The sequence below is a fragment of the Papio anubis genome, chromosome 2 (genome assembly GCF_008728515.1).
Source record: "Papio anubis isolate 15944 chromosome 2, Panubis1.0, whole genome shotgun sequence".
Classification (NCBI taxonomy): Eukaryota; Metazoa; Chordata; class Mammalia; order Primates; family Cercopithecidae; genus Papio; species Papio anubis.
Genome location: NC_044977.1, coordinates 76,612,540 through 76,633,845, shown reverse-complemented (window position 1 = coordinate 76,633,845; position 21,306 = coordinate 76,612,540). Strand labels below are relative to the sequence as shown.

Sequence of the window (21,306 nt, the reverse complement as noted above, 5' to 3'; positions counted from 1 at the left end):
TGCATTCATTTTTATGACTGCATAGTATTCCATAGTGTATATGTATTACATTTTCTTTATCTAGTATCTTTGACAAACCTAACAAAAATAATCAATGGAGAAAGGAATCCCTACTCAATAAATGGTGCTGGGATAACTGGCTAACCATATGCAGAGGGTTGAAACTGAGCCCCATTCTTACGCAATATACAAAAGTAACTCAAGATGGATTAGAGAGTTAAATGTAAAACCCAAAACTATAAAAACCTGGAAGACAACCTAAGCAATGCCATTCAAGACGTAGTCACAGGAAAAGATTTCATGAGGAAGATTTTTTTTTAGATAGATATAGACAAGATTATTCTACAATGTATCTGGAAAGACAAAAGAATTGACATAGCTAAACCATCTTTGAAAAAAAAGAAATGAACTGGGAGGAATTAGTCTGTCCAGTTACAAAACTTATATAACACAGTTATCAAAACTGCGCAGTAAATTGGAGGGACAGACACGAAGATCAACAGAACAGAATTAAGAAACTCAAAATAGGCCGGACACTGTGGCTCACGCCTGTAATTCCGGCACTTTGGGAGGCCGAGGCGGGTGGATCACGAGGTCAGGAGATCGAGACCATCCTGGCTAATATGGTGAAACCCCATTTCTACTAAAAATACAAAAAATTAGCCGGGCGTGATGGCGGGCACCTGTGGTCCCAGCTACTCGGGAGGCTGAGGCAGGAGAATGGCGTGAACCCAGGAAGTGGAGCTTGCAGTGACCCGAGATCGCGCCACTGCACTCCAGCCTGGGTGAGAGCGAGATTTCGTCTCAAAAAAAAAAAAAAAAAAAAAAAATAGACCCATACAAAAAGGTCAAACTGATTTTTGACAAAGACGCAAAAATAATTGCATGGCAAAAGGGTAGCCTATACAACAAATAGTCCTGGAGCTATTGGACATGCATGAAAAAAAATTTCTACCTAAGTCTCATATCTTTGTTTTCTGTTTTTGTTGTTGCTGTTTTCTTTGAGACAGAGTCTTGCTCTGTCACCCAGGCTGGAGTGCAATGGCATGACCTCGACTCACTGCAACCTCCACCTCCCTGGTTCAAGAGAGTCTCCTGCTTCAGCCTCCTGAATAACTGGGATTACTGGTAGCCACCACCATGCCGAGCTAATTTTTGTGTTTTTAGTAGAGACAGGGTTTCACCATGTTGGCCAGGCTGGTTTTAAACTCCTGACCTCATGTGATGCACCCGCCTCAGCCTCCCAAAATGCTGGGATTACAAGCATGAGCCACCAAACCTGGCCAAGTCTCACATTTTTTAACAACAATCAAAATGAATAACAGATTTTAATGTAAAATGTAAAAACTATGAAACTTCTAGAACATACATGGGAGAGCTACACAAATAATTCTTAGACTTGACACCAGAGGATGGTCCATAAAAGATTTTGAAAAAGTCAAATCTCATCAAAATTTGAAAATTTTTGCTTTGTGAAAGAGTCCCATAAGGGGATGCAAACACAAGCTATACAACGGAGAAATAGTTACAAACCACATATCTGACAAAGAAATAGCTAGAACATATAAAGAACTTTCAAAACTCAACAGTAAAATTTTTTTTTAATTCTATTAGAAAATTAGCAAAACACATGAAATAATCATATCACTGAAAAAATCTACAAATGGCAAATAAACACACAAAAGATGTTCAATATTGTTAGTAATTAGAGAAATGCATATTAAAACCAAAGTGAAATATCACTGCATAACTATCAGAATGGTTAAAACATAAAATAATAATAACACCAAATATAGGCAAAGATTCCGGGAAACTTGATCACTCATATACTGCTAGTGGTGATGTAAAGCGACACAACCAATCTGGAAAAGTTGATGGCAGTTTCTAACAAAACTAAATATACGACTACCATACAACCCAGTAATTGCACATCTGAGCATTTGTCTCAGAGAAATAAAAACCAAAGTTCACATAAAAACCTTACATTAATATTTGCAACACTTTATTCATAGTAACCTAAAAGTGGTAACAACTTAGAGGTCCTTCAATGGGTTAGTCAAATAGTGCTGCATACATACTATGGAATTCTACTCAGCAACAACAAATAACAAATATGCAACAACCTAGGTGAATCTCCAGAGAATTATGTGAATGAAAAATATCCAACCCCAAAAGGTTACATATTGCATGATTCCATCTATATAACATTCTTGAAATGACACAGTCATAGAATAAATGAATAAATTAGTGGTTGCCAGAGTTTAAGGAGAAGTGGGGGTGGGAAAGAAGGGCCAACATGAGGCATACTCTCTTTTTTTTTTGAGATAGAATTTTGCTCTTGTCGCCCAGGCTGGAGTGCAATGGCGCCATCCCAGCTCGCTGCAACCTCCACCTGCTAGGTTCAAGCAATTCTCCTGCCTCAGCCTCCAAAAGTAGCTGGGATTACAGGTACCTACCACCAAGCCTAGGTAATTTTTTTTTCTTTGTATTTTTAGTAGGGATGGGGTTTTACCATGTTGGCCAGGCTGGTCTTGAACTCCTGACCTCAGGTGATCCATCCACCTCAGCCTCCCAAAGTGCTGGGATTACAGGTGTGAGCCACTGGGCCTGGCGGAGACATACTCCTCTTGACTGTATCAATGTCAATATCTTGGTCATAATATTTACTAAGATGTTATCATTGGGGAAACTGAGTAAAGGGTACGTGGCATGTCTGCATTCATTTTTGCAACTGCATGTGAATCTGCAATTATCTCAAAATTTAAAAAAAGTTTTAAATTATATAGCACATTTGCTGAAAAATACTAGTGACAACAGTGGTTAGAAGAGTGATTATTAGCATATTACTATTATTATTATTATTAGGAGCCTGAGAGATACACATTTTTGATTTTTTCTACTTCTTTATTGTCTAGAAAGTTATTCCCCCAGACACTCTCATGCTTCCCCCCATCTCTTCCTTTAGATCTTCAGTCAAAAATCATGTCAGGAGACCTTCCTTGCCAAACCTGTTTAAATTCACAGGCCTCCCCATCCCCCACCAGTATTACATATTCCCCATCCCTGCTCAATTTTGTTTTCTCTTTAGAACTTATCACCTCTAATGTATTCTATATTTTATTTATTAATCTTGTTTCTGTGTCTTCCTACTAGAATGTATGCTGTAAGAGGGCAGGAATCTTTGTCAGTTTTGTCTCAGCATTGCGTTGCATTCTCATTGCTATTAATAGTGTTGGACCCATAGTAAGCCTTCAATAAATATGCATTTAGTGAATTAATTGCTAACATTAATTTCTGTATGTGTGTTACAGGGTCCTCATATGTAAAGTTGAGTTAATGATACTTCTTTTTCATGTTATTATGAGCATTAAAAGAGATGTTCAAAAGCACAACTTTCTCAGAATATATAAAGAATTTCTACAACTCAAAAACAAAAAAATAGGCCTGGCATGGTGGCTCAGTGTGGTGGCTCATGCCTGTAATCCCAGCAATTTGGGAGGTCAAAGTGGGCGGATCACGAGGTCAAGAGATCGAGACCATCCTGGCCAACATGGTGAAACCCTGTCTCTACTAAAAATACAAAAATTAACTGGGCATGGTGGCATGCACATGTAGTCCCAGCTACTTGGGAGGCTGAGACAGGAGAATCGCTTGAACCTGGTATGCAGAGGTTGCAGTGAGCCTAGATCATGCCACTGCACTCTAGCCTGGCAACAGAGCAAGACTCTCTCAAAAACATAAAAAGAAATACAAATGAACAAACCAAAAAGCAACCTGACTTTTTTCTAATTGGGTAAAGGATGTGAATAGACATCTCCCCAAGGAAGATATACAAATAGCCAAACAGTACTTGAAAAGATGCTCTACATCACTAATCATTAGGAAAATGCCAAAAAACAAACAAACAAACAAAAAAACACCACAATGAGATACCACCTCATTAGAAAGGCTGTAATTGAAACAAAGCAAAACCTAAAAGAACTATTGTCAAGAAAGTGGAGATATCAGAACCCTTGTATCCTACTGGTGGGAATGTTTCAACTGTGGAAACAGTATGGTGGTTCCTTCAAAAATTAAAAATACCTTTGCCATGTGATCCAGCAATTTCACTTCTAAATGTATACTCAAAAGAATTGAAAGCAGGAACTCAAACAGGTATTGGTACACATGTGTTCACAGAAGTATTATTCATATAGGCCAAAGGTGGGGGCAACCCATGTGTCCATTCATGGATGAATGGATAAACAAAATGTGACATATACATTTATACATGCACTGGGCCTTAAAAAGAAAGAAAATTCTGAAGCATGCTATAGCACACATGAACCTTGAGGGCAAAGTCAGTTACCAAAAGGCATTACTGTATGTTTTCACTTATATTAGGTCCTAAAGCACTCAAATTCATAGAGACAGAAAGTAGAATGTTGGTTGCCAGGGGCTGGAAGGAGGAAGAATGGAGTTAGTGTTAAATGGACACATAATTTTAGTTTGCAAGATGAAAAGAGTTCTGAAGATGAATGGCAGTGATGGTTGCAGAACCATGTTAACATACTCAATGCTACTGAGCTGTACATGTGAAAAATGTTAAAGCTGATAAATTTCATGGTATGCATATTACACCACAATGTTTTGTTTTTGTTTTTGTTTTTGTTTTTGTTTTTGAGACGGAGTTTCGTTCTGTCTCCCAGGCTGGAATGCAGTGGCCGGATCTCAGCTCACTGCAAGCTCCGCCTCCCGGGTCCATGCCATTCTCCTGCCTCAGCCTCCCGAGTAGCTGGGACTACAGGCGCCCGCTAGTTTTTTTGTTTGTTTGTTTGTTTGTTTTGTTTTGTTTTGTTTTTTGTATTTTTTAGTAGAGACGGGGTTTCACCATGTTAGCCAGGATGGTCTCGATCTCCTGAACTCGTGATCCACCCGTCTCGGCCTCCCAAAGTGCTGGGATTACAGGCTTGAGCCACCGCGCCCGGCCCACAATGTTTCAAAAATTAAGAAAAATGAAAAACTCTCACCACATCAGTAACATAGTAGAGACCCAACAAATGGTCAATTATGGGAAGGGGATACAAAATTTATATCAGAATGACCTTGTGTTTCTTGCACATAGTTATGGCTAAGTGACGAAGATTTAGTGGTATACGTAGCTCTCTTTGTCCTTTCACACCAGCTTCCCACCTTGGCAAGGACAATCAAGTGAGAAGGGAGTGGCAGGGCAGTGTGGTGCCAGTTGCTGCACCATCGCTGCAATCTAAACGTGAGACTGCCATTGCTTGGCTACGCAAGATACTGCCTTAGCAGAAATGAAAGTAAGTTTCTGGTCTCCTTCTACCGCAGAAAAAGAAAAGGACTGACTACAGAAGAACAGAATTAAATTAGACCTTTAAAAACATCAATACAAATCATCCCAAATGCCCTGAGCCCAACTTTGTAGTTTGCTCAACTGAGTTTATGGCAACAAAATTAAAGATTTCAGCAAAGTTATTCCTACCAAGTTTCCATTGGAAAGGAAAGGAGTACCTTTACTGATAGAATTGAGGGCATATTTAGCTGGAAGAGTAAGTTCCTAAGACTAAGTGTTGCCTTGCGGAATAAAGGGTGAGACTCAAACACAAGACCAGATGACTAGCGGGTGGTGAGCAGAGCTCTACTTTCCCCTTGTCTGGGGAACCACAGTGGCATTGGCAGGGAAAGATACTCAATACCTCCCTTGGTAGTGGCTTCAATCTGGGGTGGTCCTAGCCTTCTAAACTTCATTCTTACATGAACTCACATGGCAAAAGTTTTAATAAACTTTATTGAAGTAAATTTTCTTTATGTATGGATACACCCATGTGACCACCTCCCAGGTCAAAATATAAAACATTTTCGTTATCCCAGAAAGTCCTCTTGTGCTACTTCACAATTAATTTTCCTTCCAGAGGTAATCACTATTTTAACTTTTACCATTATAGATTAGTTTTTCTTTTTCTTAAACTTTTTTTAATTAGAATCATACAACATAAATATTCTGTTTTGTGCCTGGCTTCTTTGCTCAGGATAATGGTTTCACAGTTTATTCATGTTGTGGTGTGTACTTGTATTTTGTTCTTTCTTATTGCTGAGTAGTGTTCCAAAAAAGATAACCACACGGCCAGTAAGCATATAACGAGGTACTCAAATACCATTCGTTATTAAGGAAATGCAAATTAAAACCACACTGTAATGTCAGAATGAATTGAGTTTAAAAGGACTGGCAATGCCAAGTGTTGGTGAAGATGTGAATAACTGGAACTCTTATATATCACTGCATTACTGGTGGAAGTGTAAAATAGAACACTCCTTTAGAAAACTTTGTCAGTTTCTGAGAAAATTAAACAGAATCTACCTTGTGACCCAGCAAGTCCATGTCTATATGCAAAAGAAATGAGTGATTAGATACACAAAAATACATGTAGAAAAATGTCCATAGAAGCTTTATTCATAATGATTCAACACTGAAAATAAACCTAATATTTATCAGCAGGAGAATGAATACATAAACTGTGGTATCCTCAAATGAATATTTTTTGAAGGTGTGCAAAACACACCCCTCACCCTTGGCATCTCTTCCTTTAGTGGGCATGACACCCTTTCCTTGGGGATTCCATTTCTTTCTCAGGTTCCTCTGAAAGCAGGGAGGGAGCAGGGACACTATATATTAATATGTCCCGACCCCAGACACAAGCCCAGCTTCCCCAGTGGCTATCACATTCTAGATTCTAGGTCATGCTGTATTCAACAAATGTCCAATTACATAAACATTTCATGATGCTAGACCACGAACAGAAGATACAAAAATGATTAAGCCATGATCGTTGATGAGAAGATAGTGACTTACAGGTTGATTCTCTCAGAAAGATTTGTGCTTGAACCCCAAGTCTTATTAGCTATGTACTCTTGGGCAAGTCCAGGTCTCCTCATCTGCACAACGCAAACAATCACAATACTGCCCACCAAAAGAGCGTCCTAAGAATTAAATGAGAGGATACGTGTGAAGCAATGTCCAGTGCTTAGGAGATTTTAAATCAATGCTATTTATTACTATTATTATTATTAATAATAATTTTCTCAACCTAGTGAGGAGATAAGGCAAATAATAAGTAATTATAAACATAAAGCAATGATAAGAGATACTAAATAAAAGTAAAACATGCTTTGAGGATATTTAGAGGGAGAAGAGGCTGATTTGAACTAGAAAAATTCTGGTGAGTTCTCATGAGACCTATAGAGAGTTATGATTTGTCAGCTTAGGAAACAAGAACTGTGGTTTTAATTTTCATGATCAGAGTGCAGTAAGAGGTGAAATGATGTAAAATAAATAGCATCAGGTTTGAAACACCACACAGCCTTAGATTTGAATTGAGGCTTATCCATTAATTAGCCAGAGGATTTTGGACAAGGAATTTAACTCCTCTACACTTCATTTTCATCATTTGCAAATGATGGCAATTCCTATTTCTAACAGTTATTGAAAATAAAAAGAATATTTATCAAACACCTCACACAACACCAGTTAATGCAGAAATTTTAACAATTATGCGTTGTTAAACAATATTATATAAATATTATATTAATATAACAATAATATATTTTAACATATTAACTGACCATGAAACTAAGGGTCCACACACTATTTCTCTGTGAGTGAGGCTTGGGCAGGGGGCAGTTTTTTTCAAAAAGGCAACCTCATGACCAGCCTGTTGGCATTCACATCCAACAATGACTCTTCAGTTGTTATAGGCCTGTAGGAGAATCTAGTAATCCTTTCTGCCAGGAAAATTCCCATACACATGAAAATGTTTGCATTCATTCCAGTGGTTCTAACACTCCCTGAAACACAGTTCATGAAGTTACTGAGTTTCCAGAACCCTCAATAAATAACTTAGCACCAGGGGAGAGAAAAAAAAAAAAAAGCATAAGTCAAACTTTCAAAGGCAAGTCTTTTAGACTCTCATTCCTATTACCTGATGTTTAATTTTTGCTGAATAGGAAGCAAGTTGGCAGACTCAAGTGTAAAGAGCGAACCTGGTTAAAAAAAAAGCTTTTCTCTGTGATGGCATTTTTTTCTCACTCCAATAGTTTACCAAATTTCAAGCACTGTTAATACTGTGCTAATCTTCCACTGCCAGCAGCTGCCCAGCCCACAGACGAGAGCCCCACGGCGCGGTGGTCTTGTGTGCTTGTCAGTAAATCCACATGGAGTTGCTTGTCAAACCCCTGCAGCCATCAACACATTTCCTTTCCCCACATGGATATCTACTCAGTACAGTCGAGCCCTGCCCTCACATTGCCAAAGGGCCAGGTTGACTGAGGGATTTTTGAAACAATGTTTTGCCCAGATAGTTTGATACTGTGTGTAAACAGCCTGAACATTTTGTGAGATGAGATTCTGATGTAGAAAAAAGGGTGCACTTTCACTTAAAATGTCTGTAAAAATTGCTGTGTCTCTCTGAGAATGTCAGCTTTAATTTAATCCTGACAATAAGAAGATAATCAAAAAATCTCAGATTTCCAGTATTTTGCTTCTGTCATCATTATCATCATCATTAGTATCATCACGCTGTTTCTTGCCCATTTGTTCAACTCTCCCTCCCATTCCATTCTCTGCCCTTCTCTATGCCCCCAGAGGCTGATTCCTACAGACCCCATCTCCCGGGCTCCCTCACTGCCAGTTTCCTGATTGGCTTAGTCAATTGGAGGCACAGGATGGAGCTCAGAGCGTAGGGTGTTTCTTTGCCCTCCCTCCCTGCTTTGCTTACATTTCTAAGAGTAGCTGTCTCCCTTCAATCACAGCTGCTGTCAAGTGGATCTGCTCCAAGAATTCAGCTCTCACTAGAACGCTATAATATTTTCTCTCCTTGCCCCCAGAACTAAGGGTAGTAACAGCTTCCCACTATTGCTAATCTCTGGATGCTGCAGCACCTCTGTATAGTTTCCTGACTTTGCTTGTTGCACATCCTTCTGTGAATGTCTCTGATACTGTCATATGTAATATCATCTTCTCTACGGCTGTTATTTTATTGATTGCTCCTCACTGTGCTGAGTGCCCCAAAACACATACTCATTTAGCCTTCACAAAAATTCCAGTGGGAAAGTATTTCACAGATGAGGAAGCCAGCTTAGCAGCTTTAAGGATCTTATGCCAGGTAACACAACTAGGAAGTGTCAGAGTCAGAATTCAAACCCAGCTCTTGCCACTCCAAAGTCTGTTTTTAACCACTGCCAACAACTCTACAACACAACCCACATAAGAATCACCTGAAGTGTTTGTTGAAAATCCAAATTTTAGGAAACCTGCCCAGACTCCCCATTCTGAGGAAGCCATCTCTAGGGTTTCACTTGAGCAGTGAGACTGGCTCAGGGTCATCGCGTGACCCACAGAAGATAATTGCATGGGGTAACGGACAACCTACGGGGTGAACTGGCACTAAAACTCTGACCAGCATGGGCAACGGTAATTAGTAAGACCAATCAAACTCTCCCCTGCATCCCAAATTTGAATTAAAAATGCTAAGGAAATTAATGAAGAGGTAGAGGGAAGAGAAAAAAGAAAACTCACAAAGAGAAGCAGGCAATGGGAGAGTGACACACATGGTCATTTGATGGTGGAGCAGTGACCAGTGAAGTGAAGCAGCAATAAGACAACAGAGACCCTGGAGCCTATCATAGCCTGAATAGTGATTATTCTTAGCTTCTCTTAAGAATTCTAGCTCCTCTCACCCATCAGCTCACCAGTGACTTATGCAATTGTTTGACATGTCTTTCCTGAACTGGACTCATTTGGCTGAGCTGATACATCCTCTCATTTTTACAGAAAGGGCTCTAAGCTACCAAAAGTGAAATAGCCTCCTATCGGCCTTGCTACATTTATCCTGTCCACCTCTCTAAACCATTATTCACATTGAAGTTGGGGTGATCTCTCAAAAATGTAAATTTAACTTCATTAACCTCCTTGCTTAAAATACACAAAGGACTTCCTATTCTTTTGACATACAGTTAAAAAAAAAAATCCTACAGTGACCTACAAGTTCCTACATGGCCTGGCCACCAAGTCTGCTCTTCAGCCTCAGCTTGAGACACACACACCCAATCTCTCTGGTTCAGTCATGCTGGCTTTCTTTCAGTCCCTTCTGATCACCACATTCCCTCCTGCCCCAGGGCTCAGCACAGGCTATTCCTTCTGTCTACAATATGGATCCCTTATCCTTGTGCCTAGTTGCGCCTAGTTAACGCCTACTCATCATCAAGCATCACTTCCCCAGGGATGCCCCACTGACTCCCTGACTGATGTCAATCTCATGGCATCTGCCTTGCATAGTATTATTCACAGGTGTGACTTTTTGTGCAATTACTTGTTTAATATCAGTCATTCCCACTAAACTCCCTGAGACCAGGGTCTACATCTGATTTTGCTCACTGTTGTTTCCCCAGCAGCTTGTACAGTGCCTGGCTCACAGTAGGCATGAAAGTGTTTGTTGAATGATTTGATGTCTACATACAATGACGCTGTGGAAAGTTCTTCTAGACATGCAATCGTATAGTTGTCATGGAGTGAATGACAATAGTAACAGTGGGCAAGTGGCTGTTGCTTAGGAAGGACTGACACAAAACAGAAGACAAGAGAATGGCTGGCTGTATGCACAGTACCTAGCACAAAGTTCTCCACTTGGAAGGGGATCCCAATCTTTGTGCAGCCCCAACATCCACCTGAGCACCTCAGAAAATGCCCAAAAGGTCAGTGGCACTTGGTTGTCTTTTATTGAGTTTCATTTAAGCTTGTGGATATATTTCCAAAGAGTTTATGTCAACAGCTTTAAAAGCCAAGTTATTGCCAGTTTGGTGCCTATTACCTACCCTAATCCAGCTTTAAATTGACTTGGAAAAACAAAGACAACAAACTTGCAGCCTTGACTGCAAAGTGAAAAGATGGTACAATTAACGCAAATGTCTTTGATTGTCCTTGAGAAACATTTGTAAATCAAAACTGGTAATGACTTACCTGTGTAGCATATTCTCTGAAATTATCCACAACAGAGAGAATTGTTTTATATTATTCAAATGTGTAAAGTTAGGTTTAATAAATGAAAAATGTTCTTTCTCATATAATTTCAATTAGGAGACTGGCTTCAGTTCCAAAAACCTTTTGTGGACACCTAGCAAGTGCTAGGTACTCTGCAAGGCCAGGGGAAGGAGATATGGAGATGGACTGCTTAGTGCTTGCTTCTCAATGATGGCAATAGAAAGAAATACATGCCATGTTCCAAGTGCACATTGTGCAAAGTGAAACGTCCTTCATTTTATAAAGGAAATAATAATGGTGCAGAGGTTGTAGAAGAGCAGGAGGCACTCACCAAGAAGACCATGAAGGGTTCAAGATAACACAGGTCCAACTTTATAATGTTACAAGTGAAAAAAATGAGGACCCCCAAAGACAAAGTTCCCTCAACTGGTTAATGCCAAAACCAGATCCTGAACTCAAAATTTCCTTTTAAGGAGTTATCTGAGGTATTACAAAATTCTATTCTTATTGGCTTTCTCAAAAAGCACTCCAGTCATTAGGGGTTGAAAAATCAAGCAAACTTTGATTTGCTGTTGATAAGGGAGCAAGATACAACTTCCTGCCTCCAATTTGGCCCCTTTTCAGTCTACTTCTGATATAATCGTGAAATAATTTCCTAGAATGCAAATCTGATCACGTGATTCCTGTTGCACTTAGGATAATAACTGGCATCCTTCATAAGACCTCCAAGGCTCAATATGCCCTGGCCCTGCCTGGCCTTTGATCACTATGTCCTTCTTTCTCTAGGTTCCACCCACACTATACCTCCTCTAGTTCTTCAATCATATTGTGATTTCTGCCACATCAGGCCTCAACACATAAGTTCCCTCTGCATGGAACACTCTTCCTCCTTCTTCACTACTGATTCATTAGGCTCAGGCAGAATGCCATTACCCTGACTGTAGACTAGGTTAGTACTTCTTTGCCCTCTCTATGTGCTCACCATCACTTTTTATCGAGTTACCTGCCTAGTAAACTGTCTTCCTTTCTAGACTAAGCCCCAAGAGGGTAGGAATGTCTCTATCAGTCACTCATACATTCCACACCTCAGCATAATACCCAGATTCTTAGTTAGGAAGGCTAAGCTGCTGGAACAAAGAAACTTCGAAGTCTGAGCATTTTACAGAACGTGAAGTTCTTTTTTCTTTGTCATGTGACAGTCCAGAGTGGGAGTTCCAGGTCTGTGGCAGTTTTACTCCATGCAATCACGTGAGACACAGGCTGATCAGAATGTGGCTTCTAAAGTCTTCCTGATAATTTCCCCCTTAGTCAGCTTGAATGGGATACAGCATGGAGGAGCTTACACAGAACGTGTTCACTTCTTTTCTGCTCCATTTCCATCTGGAGGAACTCAGTCATGTAGCTGCAAAACTACAAGGAAAACTGAAATATGTGGGCTAGCTGGCCAGCCATGTGCAGGCATTTCTTTACTATGTGGCAAGCAGAAAAAGGATTTTGGAAGACAGATGACTGCTCCACTAAAATGTCAGAGAATATTTATCAAAATAAATAATTTTTAAATTGTTGTATTGCTCTGCTTTAATGCTGATGTCAATACCCCAACTCCCAGAATCATTATATTTCTTTCATTTTTTTGGCAGCATTTCAATACCCAAACAACTGGCTTCAGTGAAAGGTAAGGCACAGATGACTGAGATGTACATTTTTATCCTCTACCAAGATGGCATGCCAAGTGTTAAAAAAATAATAGGATATCAGAGAATGCCAGGGATGTAAGGGAACTTTTGAATAAATCATCAAACATTCACGATGTTCTTTTTAAAGATCTGGGAACTGAGGTCCAGGAGTAGGAATTAACTTGTCTAAACTTATACAGCTCATTAAAGACAGAGCTGAGATGAGACCATGGATCCCCTGGTTCCTAATTCAGTGTTCTCCCCACCATATCCAGTTGCATCTCCAAGGGCAGCATCCTCAGAATGTCTAGAGCGGGACCATGAGTATCTGACTCATGAATGTTGAGTGGACCTCAGGATGCAATCAGCCCCCAATTGCCTCTGTTGACTGAGTGGAAACAATGTGGCCACCTCTCAAAGTGTAAATATTTGCCCTGGAATTCAATTTCATAGGTAAAATAACTTTAGGACTAACAACATTGCCATGGAAATAACAACATAAGAAAAAATGCTCGTACACTTGGAACATTATTTTATTCAAAACTATAAGGCTTCACATGTTTACAGAGTAACAAGCACAGTTGTACGTTACTATATTACAGGTTTTTGCCTCCTAGATGACTAGCCAAACTCTCCAAAAGAGACTCTGTAATTTTATTTAAATACATCTCCATCTTTATGGAACCGTTTCTATATTATTACAACACAGCAGACTCGTGATTTATGTTTCAATAATTTACACAATTTCAGGCACTTTCGAGAATTGTCCCATCACGTGTCTAACATAACTTCTCCTTCTGGGAGGTTGAGATTGTAACTCTGTCAACCCCACTGCACACCCACTCCTGCCCACATACACAACATTCCTAGCACCAGACTCCTTAAATCAGACCACTGAACCACATTTATTCCTATGCCTTAAAAAAATCACAGGATACACATGACTCATCTCCCCAGAATGTAGTTTATTTAGTGGGAAATAATTCTAGATGTTATTCATCGAAATCAGACATGGATAGGTCGTGACATAGAAGTCAATACAAACCCACATTTTCTCTGCTGGCTACTTGGGCCTACGCCCCTGATCTCATGAGGCTTAGGAATACAGGGTGAGTACATATTTGCCTCTAACACCCAGGGTATTTTTGCTGTGGGAAAATTTGAGAAGTACTGGGAAAATTACTGGCCTAAAGAGTAGACAGCAGGGACCTAGTTTTTAGTTCTGATATATACTACCTATGTGAGCTTGAGCAAACAACTTCTCTCCTGTAGGTCTTCACATCATCCACAAAAATAACAAATATCAGGACAAGTTCTAAAATGAGAAGATTCTTTCATCCTGCTGTATTGAGACTTGTATTTCCATGACACCATTCAATTTGAATTGACAGTGAAGGAATTAGGAGATTGAGTGTTCCACGTTCCAGAGCAGGTGAAGAGGAAGAGGCAGAGAATTGTTCTGAAGTTCAAATCAGCCCAGTTTAACACATGTATAGTGAGGCCTACAGCATGCCAGGGCCTGGGAATGAATGCAAACATAAACAAGAGGCAGTAACTGTCTGCAAAGAATACACAGTCCAATGTGTTATACATATAGCGTCCACGAGCTACATGTAGATAATGAGCACTTGAAATTTGGTTAATTTGAATTGAGATGTGTTAAGACTTAGGAGACTTAGTAGGAAAAAAAAATGTAAAATATCCCAATAATTTGTTTATATTGGTGACATGTTGAAATAATATTTTAATATACTGGCTTCCATAAAATAGATTATTAAAATTAACTTTTACCTGTTTCTTTTAACTTCTTTTTTTTTTTTTTTTTTTTTTTTTTTTGAGATGGAGTCTCACTCTGTCATCCAGGCTGGAGTGCAGTGGCTGGATCTCAGTTCACTGCAAGCTCCGCCTCCTGGGTTTATGCCATTCTTCTGTCTCAGCCTCCCCAGTAGCTGGGACTACAAGTGCCCGCCACCTCACCCGGCTGGTTTTTTGTATTTTTTAGTAGAGACGGGGTTTCACTGGGTTAGCCAGGATGGTCTCGATCTCCTGACCTCGTGATCCGCCCATCTTGGCCTCCCAAAGTGCTGGGATTACAGGCTTGAGCCACCGTGCCTGGCCTCTTTTTACTTCTTTAATGTGGCTATCTATCAGAAATTTTAAAATTATGATTGTGGTTCAAATTGTTTTTGGTGGGGGGCAGCACTGATGTAGAAGATAATGTAGACAGAGTGTTTCAGTGTGAAGATTATGAAAATGTTATGTTTAAGAATTATAGAAGCACAAAGGAGGGACATGTAGCCCCATCTGGGAGTTTGGGAAAGAGTTCTGCAAAATACACTGCCTGAAAAAACAACACCTAGAGGCAGTGTGCATCTTGGAGTGAAACCAGAGTTGTTGTGAGGCAAGCTGTAATACTTAGCCTCTCGCTGTCTCCATTTCTTCATCAATAGAGTGGGGTTGATACTAAGACCTACCTCATCAGACTGACATCCGAATATAGTGAGTTGAATCATGTGCATGCATCCCATGGAGGAGTGATTGGCACGTAGAATGTGTGTCATATATTATTGCCCTCCAGAACACAAGCTCCGAAAAGTCAGGGTTTGTTCTTTTGATGTTGCTCACTGCTCTACGCCCCAGAAGTATCACAGGGCCTGGTAATACTTGCCAATAAATGCTTGTTGGATGGATAGAGTATTTAGGGACTACATACAGTTCAGTATTATTAAAGTACTGACAGTGAGCTAGAGAATAACAAAGAGGGCAGTAGAACCCGGCCGGGCTTAATGTCCTTCCCTGTACCCCCATTCCAGAGGCAAGAGAGCCAATAAAAGATGCCAAAAGAGAAACAGCAGCCCCTTGTGTTTTCAGTTGCACTTAGCCCTTTACAATATGCTTTCACATACTAGTTCCCAACTCTGCAAGGCAGACAGCGAAGGAATTAAGAGGCAACATGCTGGGTTTATTAAGGGAAGAATCCAACCATAGAAACAGGAAACTGAAACGCCTCACCAAATATCATCAGTGTTATTAGAACAACCAGAGTTCCTCGTTATCTTTTATTTTTAATATTTTCTAGCTCTGTTTTTACCATGGCCATATGCTATTTTATAGTCAGGGGAAAGGCATGCTATTTTTTAAAAGAGATGGAGGAAAAGAATGGGAAGTTGGCTAGCTAGACCAGATGGAGTTCCCATTTCGGAGTGCAGTCAGACCCGAACTTCATTAGAGGGTCAAAAAATATCTGGATTCCACAATCACCATGGGGATGCCCTTGCAAAAAGATACTCCTAAGTGGCTGATCTTTCTATGGACTTTGAAGTCAAAGGTTTCAAATACTTTCTTTGCCATTTCTTAGCAATGTGAACTTTATTTAACCAAATATATAGCCTGGGCACTGCTCAGAGATACGATAAAAACCGAGAAGGCCCACACACTCCCTCCTTTCACCCATTTATCTTCACTCTTGTCCCTCCTCATCATCTTTAACTGAAAATTTAGATGCTCAAAATGCTTCATTGCCTTCTCTTTCCACTTTGAAGAAAATCTGGATTCCTTTACATGGCCTATAAGTCCTGTATGATCTAGCTTTTGCCCACAAACATTCTTCTGGCCCCTAGACTCTAGTCACAACTGTCTTCTTTCAGAAATCTGCCAAATATGCCAGATTTCTTCCGACCTGAGCCTTCACATATCTGGCTTCCCGAGCCTGGAACATTCAGCAAATTCCTAATCTCACCCTGACCCTTACCCTTTTCAGGGCTGGCTCCTCCTCATGCTAGTAATCTTAGCTTAAACATTAATCTACTCATGGAGGCCTTCCAGAGCACCCATCTAAGTAGTTTTCCACCCAGACCCACTCTGTGATCTTTTTTCCTGTCTCAGTACCTTCCTTGCTTCATACACCACAAGTTGTAAATATATATATAAAATATGTATGTGGACATATAACAAAAAATAAATACATGTGTATACATACACATACTCTTGATTATTATTGATTTCTCTGCTAGATCGTAAGATCTGTGAGAGTAGAAACCACATCTGAGGTTTTTTAATTAAAAAAAAAGTAAGGACAAGGATCTTGCTATGTTGACCAGGCTGGTCTCAAACTCCTGGCCTCAAGCAATCATCCCATCTCAGCCTTCCAAAGTGCTAGAATTATAGGCATGAGACACTGTGCCTGGCCCCACATCTGGGTTTGTTCCCTCTATGTGCTGGGAAGTACCAGGCACTTAGTAAGCACTCAATATGAAAATCATGTTATTCTGATGGAACATCATTCTTTGAACCTGTCATTGTTGCACACTACCTGGGCTGAAAGCTGGGAGATTTTATTTTCTTCGCATTCATTCATTTAACAGCATATATTAGCACCTACAATGTAGTAGACATTTGTACTGGTCACTGGGAATATAGTGATTTTTAAGAAAAAAAGATCTGATCCCTGGCCCATGGAGACTGTTTTCTAGTTGAGGAAAGGACAGATAAACATGTAATAACTGTAAAGTGTGGTAAGTTATACACTAGGGATGTATTGGTGACTAAAAGAACACAGAGCATATGAATTTTCTTCATGGTACCTTGTACATTTCCCTGTGTTCACAGCAATGCAGCAGAAAGAAACAAATTAGCATTGCCCTGTCAAGGAGCTTACCTGAGAGAAACCAGCTGGGAGATCACTCTGTTTTAGGCCACGAGTCAAAGAGAACCCTTATTCATCATTATAGCAAAGAGCTTTTCCCGAAAGTCATTCTCCTTTATCATACTGACATGAAGTGATGCTGTGTCTGACACAGAATATAAATTCCACAAGAGCAGGACTTCATTTTATTCAGTGATTCCTAATATCAAGGACTGAGCCTCATCCATAGTAGATGCTGTATCAATATTTGTTGAATAGCTGAATGAAATTACAGATCAGAAAACCAAAGCATACAGAGGTGAGGGACTTTTCTAAGGTCACATGGCAACCAGTTGGTAAATCTCATTTCTAACTCTACTAATTCTAATTGCTATTAAGGGAAATTTTGTTCTCCATTGTTTAAAGATGCAGGATCGGAAACTCCCGCATCCTGCTCCCAGATAGGAGGCAAAGGGCCAAGATTTAGAAGGTTCCCCACGGTTCCCTTGAAAGATACAACAGCAGGTCTGGGGAAGGGTTATTTGTAACTCATGATATTTCGTTGCACATTTCTTCTCTCCTAGCTCTGAGGAAGTGCTCAGATCTGGAAAAAGCCATTGCCACCACTGCTCTGATTTTCAGAAATTCTTCTGACTCTGATGGTAAACTTGAAAAAGCTACTGCCAAAGATCTGCTGCAAACCCAATTTGGGAATTTCACAGAGGTAAGAGAATTAACTTGCATAAAGAAACAGGAACCACACCCTCATGGCTGACCCAACGAGCGAATAACTCCACCTCCAGGTCCCTGTCATGTTGTCTCACGTAACAAATGTTTATTGAACACCTACCTTATGCCAGGCAGTGAGCTGCACTGGAGTTGTTGCAGTGAAGACAGCAATCCTCAGCAGGGGAAAGAAATATGTTAAAAAAGTAATTAAAAATAGTCGAAGGATGTGAAAGAGTAGAACATTCAGTGAGAGTAAAACAGAGGAACTATCTTGGGGCAGGTAGTCAAAGATGGAGTCCTGGAAAACTAAGGTATAGCTGAGATCTGAAGGGTGAGCAGGAGGTAGCTAGGCCAGGGGGAGTAAGAATGATGGCATCCCAAGCAGAGATCTGGAGGGCCAGTTGGTGAGAAGGGATGGGACGGTAGCTGGGAAGTGGTTAGAGATGAGGCTGGGAAGGTGAGGAGAAGCCAAATCTTACAGAAGCACAGCCTGATAGCAAGAGGAAGCCAGGAACGGTTTCTACGTTCAGGCCTAAGAAATTACACCAGCTGCAGTACAGAGAACAGACTGGGGTTGGGGGTGGAATAGGAAAAAAGGGAATAACTAACTGTGGGGAGGCAATTCAAGAGAAAGACGGTAATGGCTTAGACTATGGTGATGAAGATGGAGAGAAACAAACAAATAGTAGAGATGTTTAGAAGGTGGAATGAACAAGATCTAACAACTGATTGACTGTGAGAGTTGAACGACAGGAAAGCAAATGATGACAACCCAATTTCTGACTTAGGAAAGAAATGATGGTATTCCCATTCCTAGAGAAGAAAAAGGCTAAAGAATAAGCAGGTTTGAGGTGGGGTGGAGGAAGGGAGGAGACGCTGAATTCCATTAGGATGTGTCAATGTTAAGATGTCCATGAAACATTTAAGAGGAGAGACTTAGCAACAGGATAGATGACTTCAAAGGTGAGAATAGAGATCTGTGTTCAAAATATAGAAATGAGAGTCAGCAGTATATATTCAGTCACTGGCCTAAAGGTTACTACCTTACTCACCTAAGGGTATATTTCTCAAACTTCAGCCATTGAACACCACAGTTAGTATTTTTCCCACATCTGCCTATAGCCTGTGTTGCTTTGAACTTTTCCTTTATGTTTCTTTCTACTTAAGTAAATTTTTATAAGGACACTGTATCATTATTCTTATTATAAATTCAGTGGATGAGAGTAAAAAATAGTAGTGAAAAAAATAGATGACTATCAATTTTTATTTAGTGTTTAATATTTATTCTTGCATCACCTAAAATGGCATTACATTCTATCAGCAGTATATGTTCATATTTTGGAAAATACCAGCCTAGGGAAAATGTGTAAGAGGAAAAGAGGGCCTCATATCAGCTTAAACTATCAATATTTATTGATGGGAAGAGCAATAAAGCACATAGAGGCAGTCTCCAAGTCCCTGTATCTCTTCTGAAATATTAAAAAGATAGTGTCCTCTCTATATATGCACACATATACATACACACACACCAATATATGGTTTCAGTGCACTACAGTTATATAAGATGTCACCCACTGCGGGGAGCTGAGTCAAGGGTACAACTTTCTGTGAGTGGGTGATTATTTCAAGAGAGAAAGAGAGAATATAGTGTAATGTACAGATAAATGAATGGAAAGAAATGTTAATAAGGGTTAGCTATTTTGAGTAATGGGGTAAAAGGTTACAGTCACAGTCCTTTTTTTAAATTTACTTTTTCTAAATGTTCTATATTAAGCATGTATTTTTCTGATTTTTTTTTCGGGGGGAAGCTACTTTTTCAGGCAGAAATATCAGGCAGAATTTATTAAAAGATAACAAGTTTTGGGGAGTCTAAGGAAAGGATGGGTAAATAAATCCTATACCATTTGCCTGCATCCAAGGCCAAAAGAAATGGGGCCCATATGCCAGACAGAAAAGGGGCTCATTACCTGGTAGCCTGGCAAATACTCAGCAAGCTTTTAACACATATGAAAATGAAGAACTAGTGGATGCATCATCTTGATGTAACTCATCATCCCTGTCAGAACACCAGGGGAAAAGAATTAAAAAACAGTCCTTAGGAAAGACACCTTCAGCCTCATGTCTCTCAGTGTAGGCTAAACCCTAGAAGTACAGCCAATTTCTGGGTCTCTCTAGCATCAGGCACACCCAGGCCTCAGTGTAATCTTGCCCTCTGCTCAAGATGAAAGCGGAGCCATATTTCAGGGACTTGAGGGGGCAGTTCATCCCAAGGCATTCTCTGCAATGTCTGTCAGAATGCTGCCTTGGCCCAACCACCGCACTCCATGAGACCCCGTAGGGCAGGTGCATGCACGTGAGTCAACGGTAAAGCTCAGGAGCCCACTTCATACCTAACTGGACTTTCTCCTCAATCCCAGTTGTGTCCTCTGATAAACGGAGCTGGTTCTTTTGGCTAAGGCCTGAGTTCTAAGGGGAACATTGCCGTTCCCATAGGGCTAAACATGCTTTTGGGGATCTTAGCACCTTATAACCAGTCAGACAGAATAAAACAAAGCACCTAAAGGCTCTACTGGGAAGATACAGAAAGATGACAGGTCATGCCCCAGGAGGACTGGACCTCAGAAAATGGTGCGCTCTTAAAATATGCAGGAAAAAAAAGAAGAAGACCAATACCTATCTCGTACCCCTGAGCAAACAGTGTGCCATTCTGTTAGTAGAGTGGCAGCATCTACCTGTGTCTTGGAATCTGACCCTTTCCAAATAGCACTCAGCTGTTTTGGAGGGAGAGCGTAGAGAGCGCCCCTTGGCCCTCATGGATAGGGTGACGGTGACCTCTTGAGGAGAAACAGCTGTGAGAAACCAGAATGAGCCTAAGCCTATAAGAGGAATGTAGCATCATTCCCAAAGTGCCTTAGTCATTGCTGTGATGGCTTTGTACACCTAGCACATAGGTGAGCATTTGGGGTCAAACTAAACACGAATATGGTTCAATATAATGGTGAATCAAATGACTCTAACATTTTTAACGTCACTGGGGAAGATATTTCACAAGCTGTGATTTGAAACTAAAAAGTCTCTCCATTTATATACTATTAAGATGTTTTCCTTCAATCTGACGATTTACAAAGACTATGAACATATATTTGATTTATAATCAAACTGAATGCTAAATAATCTTTCAAAGCACGTATTTTCTTTTAGCATATTGTATTCTATATTTCTGCATAATCTTAAGGCTCAGA

The 21,306-nt window shown here is 40.1% G+C and overlaps 1 protein-coding gene across 1 annotated transcript in view; it reads left to right on the top strand.

The window, feature by feature from the left end:
- The window catches only part of SNTN (sentan, cilia apical structure protein), a 30,167-nt gene that overhangs the window by 7,301 nt on the left and 1,560 nt on the right, over positions 1-21,306 (top strand). Inside the window, exon 2 of the mRNA XM_021933904.1 lies at positions 17,823-18,059. Within this exon, the coding sequence (XP_021789596.1) occupies positions 17,823-18,059 (237 nt within the window). The remainder of the gene's footprint in view (positions 1-17,822; positions 18,060-21,306) is intronic.